Source organism: Podarcis vaucheri (genome assembly GCF_965113315.1).
Source record: "Podarcis vaucheri genome assembly, chromosome: 2".
In the NCBI taxonomy this organism is placed as follows: domain Eukaryota; kingdom Metazoa; phylum Chordata; class Lepidosauria; order Squamata; family Lacertidae; genus Podarcis; species Podarcis vaucheri.
This window is the reverse complement of record NC_138760.1, coordinates 38,109,151-38,121,696: the sequence shown is the minus strand read 5'-3', so window position 1 is coordinate 38,121,696 and position 12,546 is coordinate 38,109,151. Positions and strand designations below refer to the sequence as shown.

Below are 12,546 nucleotides of genomic sequence, written 5' to 3'. Positions count from 1 at the left end.
ATTTTGCACTTCTCTGAACTTTTTGATAGTTCTTGACTCGGAGAAAAGTACCAAAATGCATTAAAAGGGAATATTTTAAGATAAAGTGCATTTAGAAATGTGTGTATTGAGATAAAACAGAATTTAAATAGGGTGGGGTAGGTTTTTTTTTTTTTGAGAATAGGTATTTTAAATTGAATATTCTTTTTTAAGCCACAGTTTAATGTGGAAACAGAATATAGAGCAGAGTTGTGACTGAACACATGCAAAATTGACATGGAGCAGAAATAGACTTACCCATCTCTACCTCAGAGGGAGAAAGGGCAAAAGATAGAACAAAGTTCTGTTTTTAGATGGTTTGATATCCTGCTATAGACACTGAACGTTAATTCCCCACCAGTATTTACATTTTGTGTGAGACTCTTCATTCTTTTGTCTAGTCCACAGGTCAAGTCCTACTGTTAGCCAGAGTGAGGCGGCCCCCTCAGGCAGATGATTTTGTGTGTCGGGAAAGGGCAGGAAATTGTTAGTTGTTCCATTTATTATTGGGGCATTTTTATGGTCTGGGATAGGGGAAAGGCCCTTGTCAGTTTCCTGCCTCAGGTGTAAAATAACTTAATTGGCCTCGGATACTGTGCTGCTTGGGGTAGAAAGGGCACCATTTTCTGCAAAATGTCACAGGGACATGCAAAGCTACCTTATACGGAGTCAGATCATTGGTCCATCTAGTTCAGTACTGTCAAAACTGACTGGCTGTGGCTTTCCAGATTTCCAGATGGGAACCTGAAGATTCCAGGGTCTTAGATTGGCCCTGTATAGTCAGGATTATAGTCAGGATTAATTTTGGGTCGTCCACGGTTATTGGCTTCATTTATCCTTGCATGGTTTTACCAGTTAGGAATGCTCCAGTAAGTGTAGGCTCTTGAACAGTGCCATAGGCCCAGTTTTGTGTCAGAATGTTCCAGAATCTGCCATTCCCCTGGCCTTATTAGCACGTTCTGGCAATTAGACTGTGCTGGGGGTCCATACATGCAACCAAATCCTACTGCTGATTGGAGATTGGCATTGTCTCCCTGCTCCTTGGTTGGACGTTTTAAGCATTTGATACTGGGCCATTATTTTCTCTCTTCAGAAGTGGCGAAACCTAAGGGAGGAAAATAGAGCCAGTTGCTTGTGGTGGCCAAGTGTGTGTGTGTGTGTGTGTGTGTGTGTGTGTGTGCGCGCGCGTGTGTGATTATTCTATCTGACAAACATGTGTTACTAAATATTTCTGGTTGGGTTTTCTATTCTTTTTGGAAGAGTGCCATAAGTACTTTGGCCGAGATGAAAGCTACCAGTGGAATAATATTAGTGTTAATTAAGTCAACCCTGCTGTTTGAGTAAATGTTTTCCATTGACACTTTCCTTTTATGATATGACTGGTTTGGGCTGTTAAAATGCTCTCTCGTGTATCATAGCAATTATTACTATTGCTTTGTCAATACTTCTCTTAAGAAACCAAGAGTACAATGCTATAGTCGATAAAACTGCATTTGCAGTGTTAGGATGGACTTGTCCTAATATTCTCTCATTGAAGGTATTGAGGGAACTGCCAAATAGCATAAAAAGAGAACACATCTATCTTTTCGAACAACAATAAGCCTTTATCCCATCCATCCTAGTTTGCTGCATTCCTTTTGTGTTTCTAAGAGCAAAATCAAGTTTGAAAGGTATAGTTTGAATTCACCAAGTCTGCACACATACCATACATTTAAAGTCTGTTCCCCACCCACCGAAAGGAATATTGGGAACTGCAATTTACCCCTTGCAGAGTCACAGTTCGTAACAAACTACTGTTTCTAGAATTCTTTTAAGCTGGGGGTGGGAGAATGTGCTAAATGTGCTTTAAATGCATGGTGTGTACACAGCCTTAAACCTGCATGCCTCAGATTAAACATGGCAACTTGAGAATTTAGATAACTACACTCCAGAATTTGACTCTGAAAATTCGTTGTTTGGGGAGGGAGGGATGGATAAATAAATAAATAGTTTTCAGTTGATAATGTTCATGTTTCAGTAGTGAAAGTAGCCAAGATTACTACCTAAATGCCAAGTGTGTAAAAATGTACACTATATGATTTTTCTATGAAATTTGGTTTAAATGGGCTGACTTTAAAATGTGGCACATCCGATGAATTGGTTGTTGCTATCTGAACCTACCAGGATGCTGAGATAATCTCTGGAGGTCCTAAATTTGGTGCCCCAATTGATATAGATATGGTGAGTTGGTCACTGAGGAGGAAAGGCTTTTATGATGCTTTGCTGGTGTCATTTCAATGTCAGTTGAAAAAACTTTTTCATTCCTCCAGACGTTTTAGCTCAAGGATAATTTAGGGGTCAAGTTGCTCACAATGTACTTGGGGTGAGCTTTGTGAGCCCCAAGATTCATCTTTCTGAGCAGGTCTTGGCAGCATCTCTAATGTCAAGTGATTCATGCTTGACTTGGACCACACTTCGATCTTATCAATTTATTGCAAAGCTTTTGTTGTCACAGTATATAAATATACATAAAAATAAATTCTAATAAAAATGTAATTTCAGTAAGATCACAATAACTTGAGTAGATTTTAAAAATTCGGAATCCTATCCACCACCGCCGCTTTTTGCATTTTATGGAAAGCAACAACTCTGTGCCATTGCATCCCTTCCCTTTTTGCAACTTTGATCAAGCAAGGTTTTGACCCATCATCCCTTGAGATACACGCCCCAGGATTGGTTTCTGTAATAATCACCTTTGGGATGATTAAAGAACTATAAAAGAGCAAGAGCTTTTTAGTGGAGTGGTCCTTTTAATCCATGTCATGGGAATCTCCTTGCTCATGGATACAAGGTTTGATTTCTCCAGGGAAGTACAGTTGTACCTTGGTTTTAGAACAGCTTAGTCCCTGAACGTTTTGGTTCCCGAACGCCGCAAACCCTGAAATGACTGTTCCGGTTTGCTAACTATTTTTGGAAGCTGAATGTCCGACAGGGCTTCCAGGGCTTCCAGTTGGCTGCAGGAGCTTACTGCAGCCAATCAGAGCCGTGCTTTGGTTTTCAAACATTTTGGAAGTCGAATGGACTTCTGGAACGGATTCTGTTCAACTTCCGATGTACGACTGTAGTTCACATTCTAGCCTCCAAGCTTCCTGGGGAGTGTGATATCCAGCTAAGTAACAGGTTGACCATGGAGAGCTCAGATGAGGAGCAGCAGACATAGAGTTAACAGTGGGGCCATAGAGTGTGCTCTGTCTGGTTACTGGAGCCAGACAGCTGTCCCAGAGCAAAAGAAAATCTCTCCACACAATGCTCTGTTTAAAACCTAAGTTCCTCCTGCCTGGAGTTATAGCTAGTTTGTGTTCAATCTCTGTAAATAAATAAGAGCCTCTATCGCCAATTGCTGCTGGGCCATTTCAAAATCTGGCTCATTTGAAACTAATATCACAAATTCTATTTCCAAAATGACTGTTATCTCCTGAAGTCAGTTGCAGCGGGAGTGTGGTCCCCCCCCCCCACAAAAAATCATCTCCATTCAATCAGGGAAACAGAAATAAAACATCTGTCTTCTGTATCCATACAAAACATACTGAATGCTAACTGCCCTTCCAATTGCTCTGTTGGCTTGTCATCAAGTTGCTTGGCAAATTGTTCTAGGTTGGGACTGCCTGGAAGCTGCCAATCTCTGCCGCCTCCCCGGTCAGGGCAGAGGCTGCCAGCAGCATGCATTTCCTGTGCCCCGGGGGCCTGTGTTGACTTCTGGGTCTGTTTCACGCTGTTTGGTTTCCTATGAGCTGCACAGAGACCTGGCTCTGTCCTATGTTCTCCTCCCCTGTCAGTCTTATAGTCATTTGCAGCAGAAATTTCCTGCTGACAACAGGCTATTTAGGACGGCACAGCCGGGGTGTCAAAGGTGTGTACATGGCTGAGGGCCTCCTTTTGCTTGGTACAAACCGTGTCCCTTGCTTTCTGCCCATTGCACAGGTGGGGAAATGGGAGAAGGGCATCATCCACATGAAATACCCGGTGTGGCCACGTTACGGATCCTTCCTGCAGCCCATGGCCGACAGCCACCACCTCACAGTAGCCACCCTGGAGGAGCGGCCCTTTGTCATTGTGGAGAAGACAGACCCAACCACCGGAGTGTGCGTCCGCAATACCGTCCCCTGCCGGGAACAGGCCAACCACACAAAGAGGTAAATAGGAAGGCAGTTAAGGGGTGGGGGACTGCAGCAAGGGTTTCTGGGACACACTTAGCACAAGTCTATATTTAGGGTTGGTTTGCGGGTATGGGGTGCCTTTTGAGCATTGAGCTTCCTGCTGCCCCCCCCCCCCGCTGGCCATCTCCCCAGCATAAGCCTGCAGCGGGGTTAACCAACATGGCGCCTTTCCATTGCTGCTAGTCTACAAGCTCCTGACCATCGGCCACAATGTCCAGGACTGATGGGAGTGGATGCCCACCAGCCTCTAGGAAGCCATGTGCCCCCCCTGCCCCATAGGCCTTCCCATTGTAGCTGAAATAGGGCAGTATCCCAACTCCTGCATCTCTAAGGCTCAGATATTTCCACTTGTGCAGTGGGACATCCCATGCCCTCCCTAAAATTGCTTTGGGGGGTTGGGGGAACCCCTGGAACAGATTTAAGGGGCGCATGGGAGAGGGGGTGGTGGTTTGGAGTGGGAATTTTTGCACTGACAGGACTATGGCTTATTGCTGCTTTGAGAACAACCCGTAGGGTTTTTTCTTTCTTAACGAAGGGTTCATGTTGTGGGCCGCTATCATTCACCTTTATGCCTTCTTTTGCATCATAAAGAATATTCAGCAAGGCAGGCACGATCTTGTTTGAATTCAGTGGCCTGATCAGACGGCCAGATGTGGAACTCAGATGTCCACATCTTTGGAGAATTCACGAAGGGGTTGATAACCCTTTGCATAATAACCTTTGGGGTTGCTTCTTCAATGGCATGAACATTCCAGCAGGGTCCGTGGTTGAGCTGGTGGCACCTTATGCAACAGACTCAATTCTTGTTGCCCTGGTGTTCTCTGTACCAATCTTCTGCCGTGTGCTGACGAGCCCTTCAGCCGCTATGTTCATATTTATTTATTTATTTATTTATTTCCCTCCACCCTCTGGTCTCACGGCCATAGCTGCCAACTTTTCCCTTTTCTTGCGAGGAATCCTATTCAGAAAAAGGGAATTTCCCTTTTAAAAAGGGGAACGTTGACAGCTATGCTCAGGGCGCTTCACAGGATAAAATCAGAATATAAAACCACAAAATACACAACCAAAATAAAAACAATAATCACACACACACACCCCATTTTAAAAGGGCACAGTAGTCTTGGGACAAGGTGCTTGCACTTCAAATAGCTTAGTTGCGAGTAGGGCTAGACGATATCTGGATTTCAACATTGAGATATATCACCAGCTAAACATTGCACTATGCCAATATATCACAATGTCTAAAATAAGGATGGGAGCTATGTAGAGGCAAACACGAGTCTACCAACTCAAATAATGCCAGCATCGCAGCCGTAGATGCTGGAAGTTCGGCTTAAGCCTATTCGAAGTTTCTTGGCTCCTCAGTATAAACTGGACAAGCATATCATGTTTAAAGCAGTCTGCCTGGCACTGACTTGCTTGGCCAACCACCACTCCTGCTGCCCCAAAACCACAGAAACAACTCTCTGACTTCGTATGGACGTCTGAAATGGGGAAAGGCTGTGCCCTTTGCTGGCTCTGTGTGAAGCGAGAAGATCAAACTTGTCACACCCTCTGCAGATCAGAGCCTGTGACTCTCTTTTCTGTATCTGTGGGAAACGTAATTAACTTTCCAAGACAAAAGGTGGCTGTGTGAGTCCGAGAGAGGCAAGGCACCTGAAGCATGGAGGGGCAAGCCGATGGACAAATTTACTGGTGTGCTGACTGTCTTTCGATTCAGTTGCAAAGCTGAGAGGAAGCTGCTGGGAGTCTTCTTTTTATATGATGGCTTCCTTCATCCTTCTTGACTCCGAGTGTGTGAGTGATAAAGTTATCCTTCCTGCTGCCTCAAATATGAGAATCTGCCCCAGGCAGGGCCGCAGAGAAGTGTGCTCAATATCCAGAACCACAAAAGAAGCACATCAGGACTTGACATATTTTAATTTACATCACACAATTAATTGAATTTGCATAAAAATTACACAAACATGATGGATGCTGGGCCACTGGCTGGAGGAATCGTTGCCGTTAGTTTGAAATGTCATTTGTTTGCTTCCCAGGGTGGCACTAGAAGTGGGAGTCATCTTGATGGATGAAAATGATTATCAGTCAATGGAGATCTCAGAGGTTTTTTTACTTCTGAAAAATTTAGCAGGGAAAACAGAGAAGTTACCTTGAGTGTTCCTGGCTGGCTGAATCTTAAGAATCAGAGCATTCTTAACTGTTTCTTTTCTTTCTCCAGTTTTTTTTTTTAATTTACTGTTCTATTTTAAAATAAATATAGAAATAACAAAAAAGAGAAAACAACTTGTATGCAAATCTCAATGCATCATAGTTACATCTGCTATGTATCATATCCTTAAAATGAGTAAGACAATTTTAAGAACCAGGTAGTCAAAAATTAAGATAAACCTCCATTTCACTAAATGATAGCAAGGTTATCAAATGAGATTATTTTTGTGCTTACTTTTAATTATCTTCTCCTTCCATAATAAGGGTCACCATGTTTTTAATAGTTGCATAACAAAGGCAAATTCAGTTCAGCACAGCTTTTCCTATCACTGCATTGGAAAATCTTCACTTACTGACTTTCTCCTGGACTTGCAGCTTTCAAAGACAGAGAAACTAAAAATGCTGGCAACTGTAGTGGATCCCAGTGAGAAATGCTGCTTCCTTTAAACCAGTGTTTCCCAAACTTGGGTCTCCCGCTGTTTTTGGACTACAGCTCCCATCATCCCTAGCTAGCCAGGCCAGTGGTCAGGGATGATGGGAGTTGTAGTCCCAAAACATCTGGAGGGCTGAGTTTGCCTATGCCTGTACTAGGTGATATTTTAAATTGTAGTCCAAAAACAGCGGGAGACCCAAGTTAGGGAAACACTGCTCCAAATAGAGGAGGGGAACTTGTGTCCTTCTCCCAGCAGTTGCTAGACTCCAGTTCCCATGATCCCTGACCATTGGACATGACTCCTGCAGCTGATGGGTGTTGGAGCTCAACTACACCTGGAGGGCTATAGGGTTCCCACCCTTGCTGCAAAACATTGAAGGGATTTGAAGTAGCGTTTTCTTAATGCAGGAAGGATTCCTGTCCCAACACCGACAGCTTGGTTTCTCTAGGCAAGGTGAGGCTTTGGGATGGAGGCTCTGGATGAGGTGTCTCTGGCTTGCAGGTAGATTTGAAGCCCCAGCAGCAGCATCCTCCCCTCCACTTCTATGTCTATAAAGGTAGCATTTTCCCAGCAGGCTACCTGGTGAGCTGGCCCATCAATTACACTTCCAGGACTGCATACATGTGGTGACCCTGCAAGCAGACTCTCAAGGCTGTGGCTGCTCCTTGGAGGCAACTAGCTGGAAAGGTGGTCATGGCAGTCGGTCTGCCGCACGCCCCCACCGAGACCTAACCTGAAAAGTCTGCCCATAGTTATTAATCACCTGCCTGTTGCTGACCTCTGCAGTCCTCTGATCAAAGTTGTGTCAGCCAACCTGCTGGGTGAAGAAGCAAGCTACTTTCCCCAGCTCAGTAAATGTAGGTTAAAAACTATCGGAAAGCTTTTGCAGAAACACAGATTCTGAAACTAACTTCCAGTGGGCAGTATATTCACAAGCACCCTGGGGGAAAACATGGTTTGGCAAGCCAGTTTTGAACATATGAACCTGCCTTGTAGTGTGTCCATCCATATTGTCATCTGTTTATTTATGGGAAACATTTATATGCAATATTTAAAGGTAAAGACCTTCTCTGTGAAATGAAACAAAAAAAAATGTAATTAAGGAAAACGACAGCATTCAAATATTTCAAATCTCAATAAAGAGTAACCTAGTTTTTTTCTACTCTGACCGGCAATAACTAAGGCTGTCTTCTTCAGTCTGGTGCCCTCCAGCTGGTGCTGGACTCCACCTCCCATCAGCCCCAGAGAGTGTGGGCAGTGGTCGGGGATGGTGGGAGCTAGAGTGCCACAACATCTGGAAGGCCCCAGAGTTGGGGAAGGCCAAGGCCTCTCCTAGCCTGATTACTTGTTAACTTTTAGCTGGAGACGGTTAGGATTTGGACCTGAAACCTTCAGGGAAACCCCATTCTCTCCCAGTGAGCATTGCCCACTATCTGTTGTTGGCTGAATTGTCCTACCAGGCAGAAAAGTGTTGTCCCCATGCTTGCTTTTCTGGGGTTTGTAACCAGGTGCAGAAATGTGGCAAGATTCTATTTCCCTGTCACCAGTTGGAATTAAGCAGATGGCCTGTGCGCCAAGTTGCCATGTGGGGAATGCTCACCTGCATCCATGGCCTGAGATCAAGTGATGTTGCTGGTGGTGGCAGCAGCCACAGCAGTGGAGCACCCCCTTCCTTCCCTGTCCTTTTGAGCAGAGAGGAGGCGAGGACAATTCCCTTGGAGATCAGATCAGTACAAAAGGAACGAGTGAGGTGCCAACACTCTGATGTGTCTGGCTCTGACGTGCAAACTGGCTGTGAGCAAGTGAGACTTCAGCTATCATTTCCAACAACAACAAGTACAATCTTTTAAGCAAGTCTAGTTTTAAGGTGGAACCTAAGGGTTGTTGTTTTTTGTTTTACCAGGCCTGTATCAAATGCTTTCTTGTCAGAGCCAGAACCCCTAATCTTTCCTCTCTTTTCCTGGAGTGGTCTCTGACTGGATGTTTTTCCCAGACTGTTTAGAAGACTGCTCATCTCCCCGCATCCCACTGTGGTGTGCAGAGTTTCCTAGACGTGATTAGCATTTTTCCTAGTGCTAAGGATAGCATGTCCCCTTCCTTAGGAGTTGAGCAAAGATTGCCAGACACTCTATTTCCCCCTCTGCCCACTTCCTCCTGAGCTAGGAGGCATCCCCTCCATGAAGCTTCTTGCAATCAGTTACTCCTCCCTTCCTCCTTGCCTGCTGTCACCTCTTCCTCTTGCATGCATGTGACCCCCCCAACCTTTAAGAAGGAAAAGGATTCCACATACTCAAGGGTGAAGGAACATTTCTGCAGATGGGACTTCAGCAAATTTGCAAAAAACTGTCTGCTGTTTTTTCTTTGGGGCAGTAAGTGGAAATGAGCAGGGCTAGTAGCCCTCATTTGTTGTTGTTGTTTAGTCATGTACGACTCTTCGTGACCCCGTGGACCAGAGCACGCCAGGCACTCCTGTCTTCCACTGCCTCCCGCAGTTTGGTCAAACTCATGCTGGTAGCTTCGAGAACACTATCCAATCATCTCGTCCTCTGTCGTCCCCTTCTCCTTGTGCCCTCCATCTTTCCCAACATCAGGGTCTTTTCCAGGGAGTCTTCTCCTCATGAGGTGGCCAAAGTATTGGAGCCTCAGCCCTCATAGAGATGGGTATTTTGGAATCTGCTTTCTATAACTATCAAACCTAGTTGCGTGCCTCTTATCACTCATTCTACCTAGACACCTTGACTATGTGTGCAGCCCAGCTAGGCTGTGTGGGGCTCCAGAATGCCAGAACCTCACAGGTGCTTAGAGGGCAATGGCATGGGACAGAACATGCTGACAGCTGTGTACTTCATGAGAGCATTTGCGTGCAAAGTTGACTTCAGTAATGGCCATCACACACAGAGAGAGGAAGAGAGAGAGAGAGAGAGAGAGAGAGAGAGAGAGAGATGTTTGTGAGATAGGAAAGGTGGGAGCAGCAGCCTCTCTTGCCACTGATAAAGTTATATTGCAAAAATTGTATGATTGGGATGTGGCTGGCTGCCACCTCCAAATGACTGAGTTCTAGCCCCTCTGAGAAAAGAGTGATGGAGCCAGTTGCTATAGTGTTGCTCTGAGTAAACAGGGAAGGGGCCAGGGAGTTAGGCGAAGATCACCCTCACGCTTAAGAGATCATTGGAGAGCCCCAGCACAATGCAGGAGGCAAAGGACTACTAAGCATGTCCTATGTGTGTGTTTTTAATATATCCTTCTTTCAGTGGAGAAGAACCAATGGATCCCTACACCAAGCTCTGCTGCAAAGGCTTTTGCATTGATATCCTAAAGAAGCTGGCCAAGACAGTGAAGTTTTCCTATGACCTATACCTGGTGACAAATGGGAAACATGGAAAAATAGTTGATGGCTTCTGGAATGGCATGATCGGAGAGGTAAGGAAATACGCAAAGGTTGCATTTTCCTAGGAAAGTCTCTGTAACATCTATATAGCGAGTAACAGAGAAGTCATCGGATGTGCAAGATCTGGGACTCTTCTGATGCCTCTGTTAGAGCACTGTTTCCCAGACTCATTTTTGGACAACAACTCCCATCATCCCTAGCTAATAAGACCAGTAGTCAGGGAAGATGGGAATTGTAGTCCGAAAACAGCTGGAGACCCAAGTTTGAGAAAAACTGTGTTAAAATGAGAGTGGATATAGAGTTGGATCAATCCTTCTTTCCAGAGAATTTTAGGAATTGTAGCTCTTGGAGGGGAATAGGGGTATCCTAGCAGCTCTCAGCACGCTTAACAAATTACGGCTCCCAGAAGGACTGTTTAAAGTGGTATCATAGTGCTTTAATGTCTGGTGTGAATGTGGCCTCCGTACATCATTTGTTAGAAAAGTTTGTTCCATGGGTTCAGTTTACATTTCTCTAGCTGTTGATCATATGTTTTCAACCCCATCCATATTTAGATGTAATCTGCAGCATGGATGTAACAGCCATATTCAGAAAAAGCACATGGTACAGTCCTCCCAGGACTATTCCTATTCACAATACAAACTGGGGGGGGGGAGCTATAAGACAGAGCTATTCCACCTGGCTTTCAATTTGAACTTAGCCTGATCTTTTATTCTCCTTCCTTTCCTCCCTCTCCCCTTTTTATGAAGATTACCCGCTCTGGGATCCCACAGCTAATTCTCCCCTGGTCTCCTCACTGGCCCAAATAGGACTAATTTAGCCAGCTAGCCCTGGTGGTCATCTAATGTTTATTGGATGGATTTCCCCCCCTAAAATGATTTTTGAATTCTGAATTTATTGTCATTCACATTTTATACTGTATTTCATGCTGTTTTTTTCTTGCATCAATTAAGTGTTTTAAATTTGTTGTTAGCCGCCCTGAGCCCAGTTTTCTGAACCATGAAGGGCGGGGTATAAATAAAAAATTATTTATTTATTTTTATTATATGTAGGAACACTTATGTCACAAATGTCCTGTGAAACAGGAAGGGAGGTTCTAGCCTGCCCTTCTTTCTTATGCCCTTTGTGGGCGGCAGGAGATCGCCAGGTAGAGCAGAAATCAAACATACAGCTTGGCCAGAGCTGTCATGTCAGAATTTGCAACCAGGGGAGAGTCGGTTTTATCTGACCTGTTAGAAAAGGGATGAGAAAATATTGACACATTACACCAGGCACAGCTTTGGTGTGCTCCAGCTGCTTTGGATCAGCCTGGTAAGGAGCCATAAATCCATCTGAACTGGCTGAGTCACCAGAGCAGCACTAAGTGGCCACTGTGTGTGCTGGCAAATACAGCTAAGCAGCCCTGAGAGGGGGAAAAGGCGGTCAATGGCAGCAATGAAATTGGGAGTGGGGTATTAGGCATGCAGCCCCGAATTCTAGCTTGAACGCTCACCGTTTCTCCATAAGTAGAAACTATTCTCGCTCCAGGATTCCAGCTACTAAAATTTTCCACTAGAGAAAATGGGAGAAGACTTCAGAAGAATCGGGAAGCGCCTGTGATCTGAAGTGGCCTCAGAAACACATGGCGGGAACAATTTTTCAAGCGAATCTTTCTGAACTTTCAGTATTGCTAGCTATGGATATTGTTAGTCTTGAGGGGTTTAAGATGCAGTGGGAAAAACGAAACAAAACAAACAATTACAGATTGGCAGATACTCATGTTAGAATATTTACAACTAGCAAAACTGACGGGAAGAGTTAGAGGAGCATTGAACCAGAAAATATTTGGAGAATGGAGAATATTTAAGGATTATATAAGATCATATTGTACCAACCACGCCATATTAGCAGAACTTGAGTGATACTTGTAAACACAATAAACACCGTTTGTGGAGTAGATGGGAACAATATTAACAAATATAAAACTGCGAAAAAACAATGACAGTATAAACAGTACAATGAGAATGATTGGAAGACTCGTTTTGTCAGAAGTCTTTTTTATTTAAGTGTTTAAGTATTAATTAGGAAGGTTTTTTATGCACATAAATCTGCTTTTTCTTCTTTTTGTAGTTTCTTTTCTTTTTTCTTAATTGTTTTTTCTTTAATTTTCTTTTTGTAGTATGAGATTGTAAATTCTTTCTAAATTCTCTGTATATGTGTGTAATTTAAATTAACAATTATTTTTTTAAAAAAAAGATGCAGTGGGGTGGGGAGGAACCTCCACAAGGTATTGAATTTAGCAAGTTATGGCATAATGTTG

General features: G+C 44.0%; 1 protein-coding gene across 4 annotated transcripts in view; it reads left to right on the top strand.

Moving 5' to 3' along the window:
- The window catches only part of GRIN2C (glutamate ionotropic receptor NMDA type subunit 2C), a 95,531-nt gene that overhangs the window by 44,476 nt on the left and 38,509 nt on the right, over positions 1 to 12,546 (top strand). For all 4 annotated transcript variants that reach the window (XM_082211022.1, XM_082211020.1, XM_082211021.1 and 1 more), the window contains exons 5-6: positions 3,979 to 4,190; positions 10,111 to 10,279. In XM_082211022.1, coding sequence (XP_082067148.1) covers positions 3,979 to 4,190; positions 10,111 to 10,279 — 381 coding nt within the window. The remainder of the gene's footprint in view (positions 1 to 3,978; positions 4,191 to 10,110; positions 10,280 to 12,546) is intronic.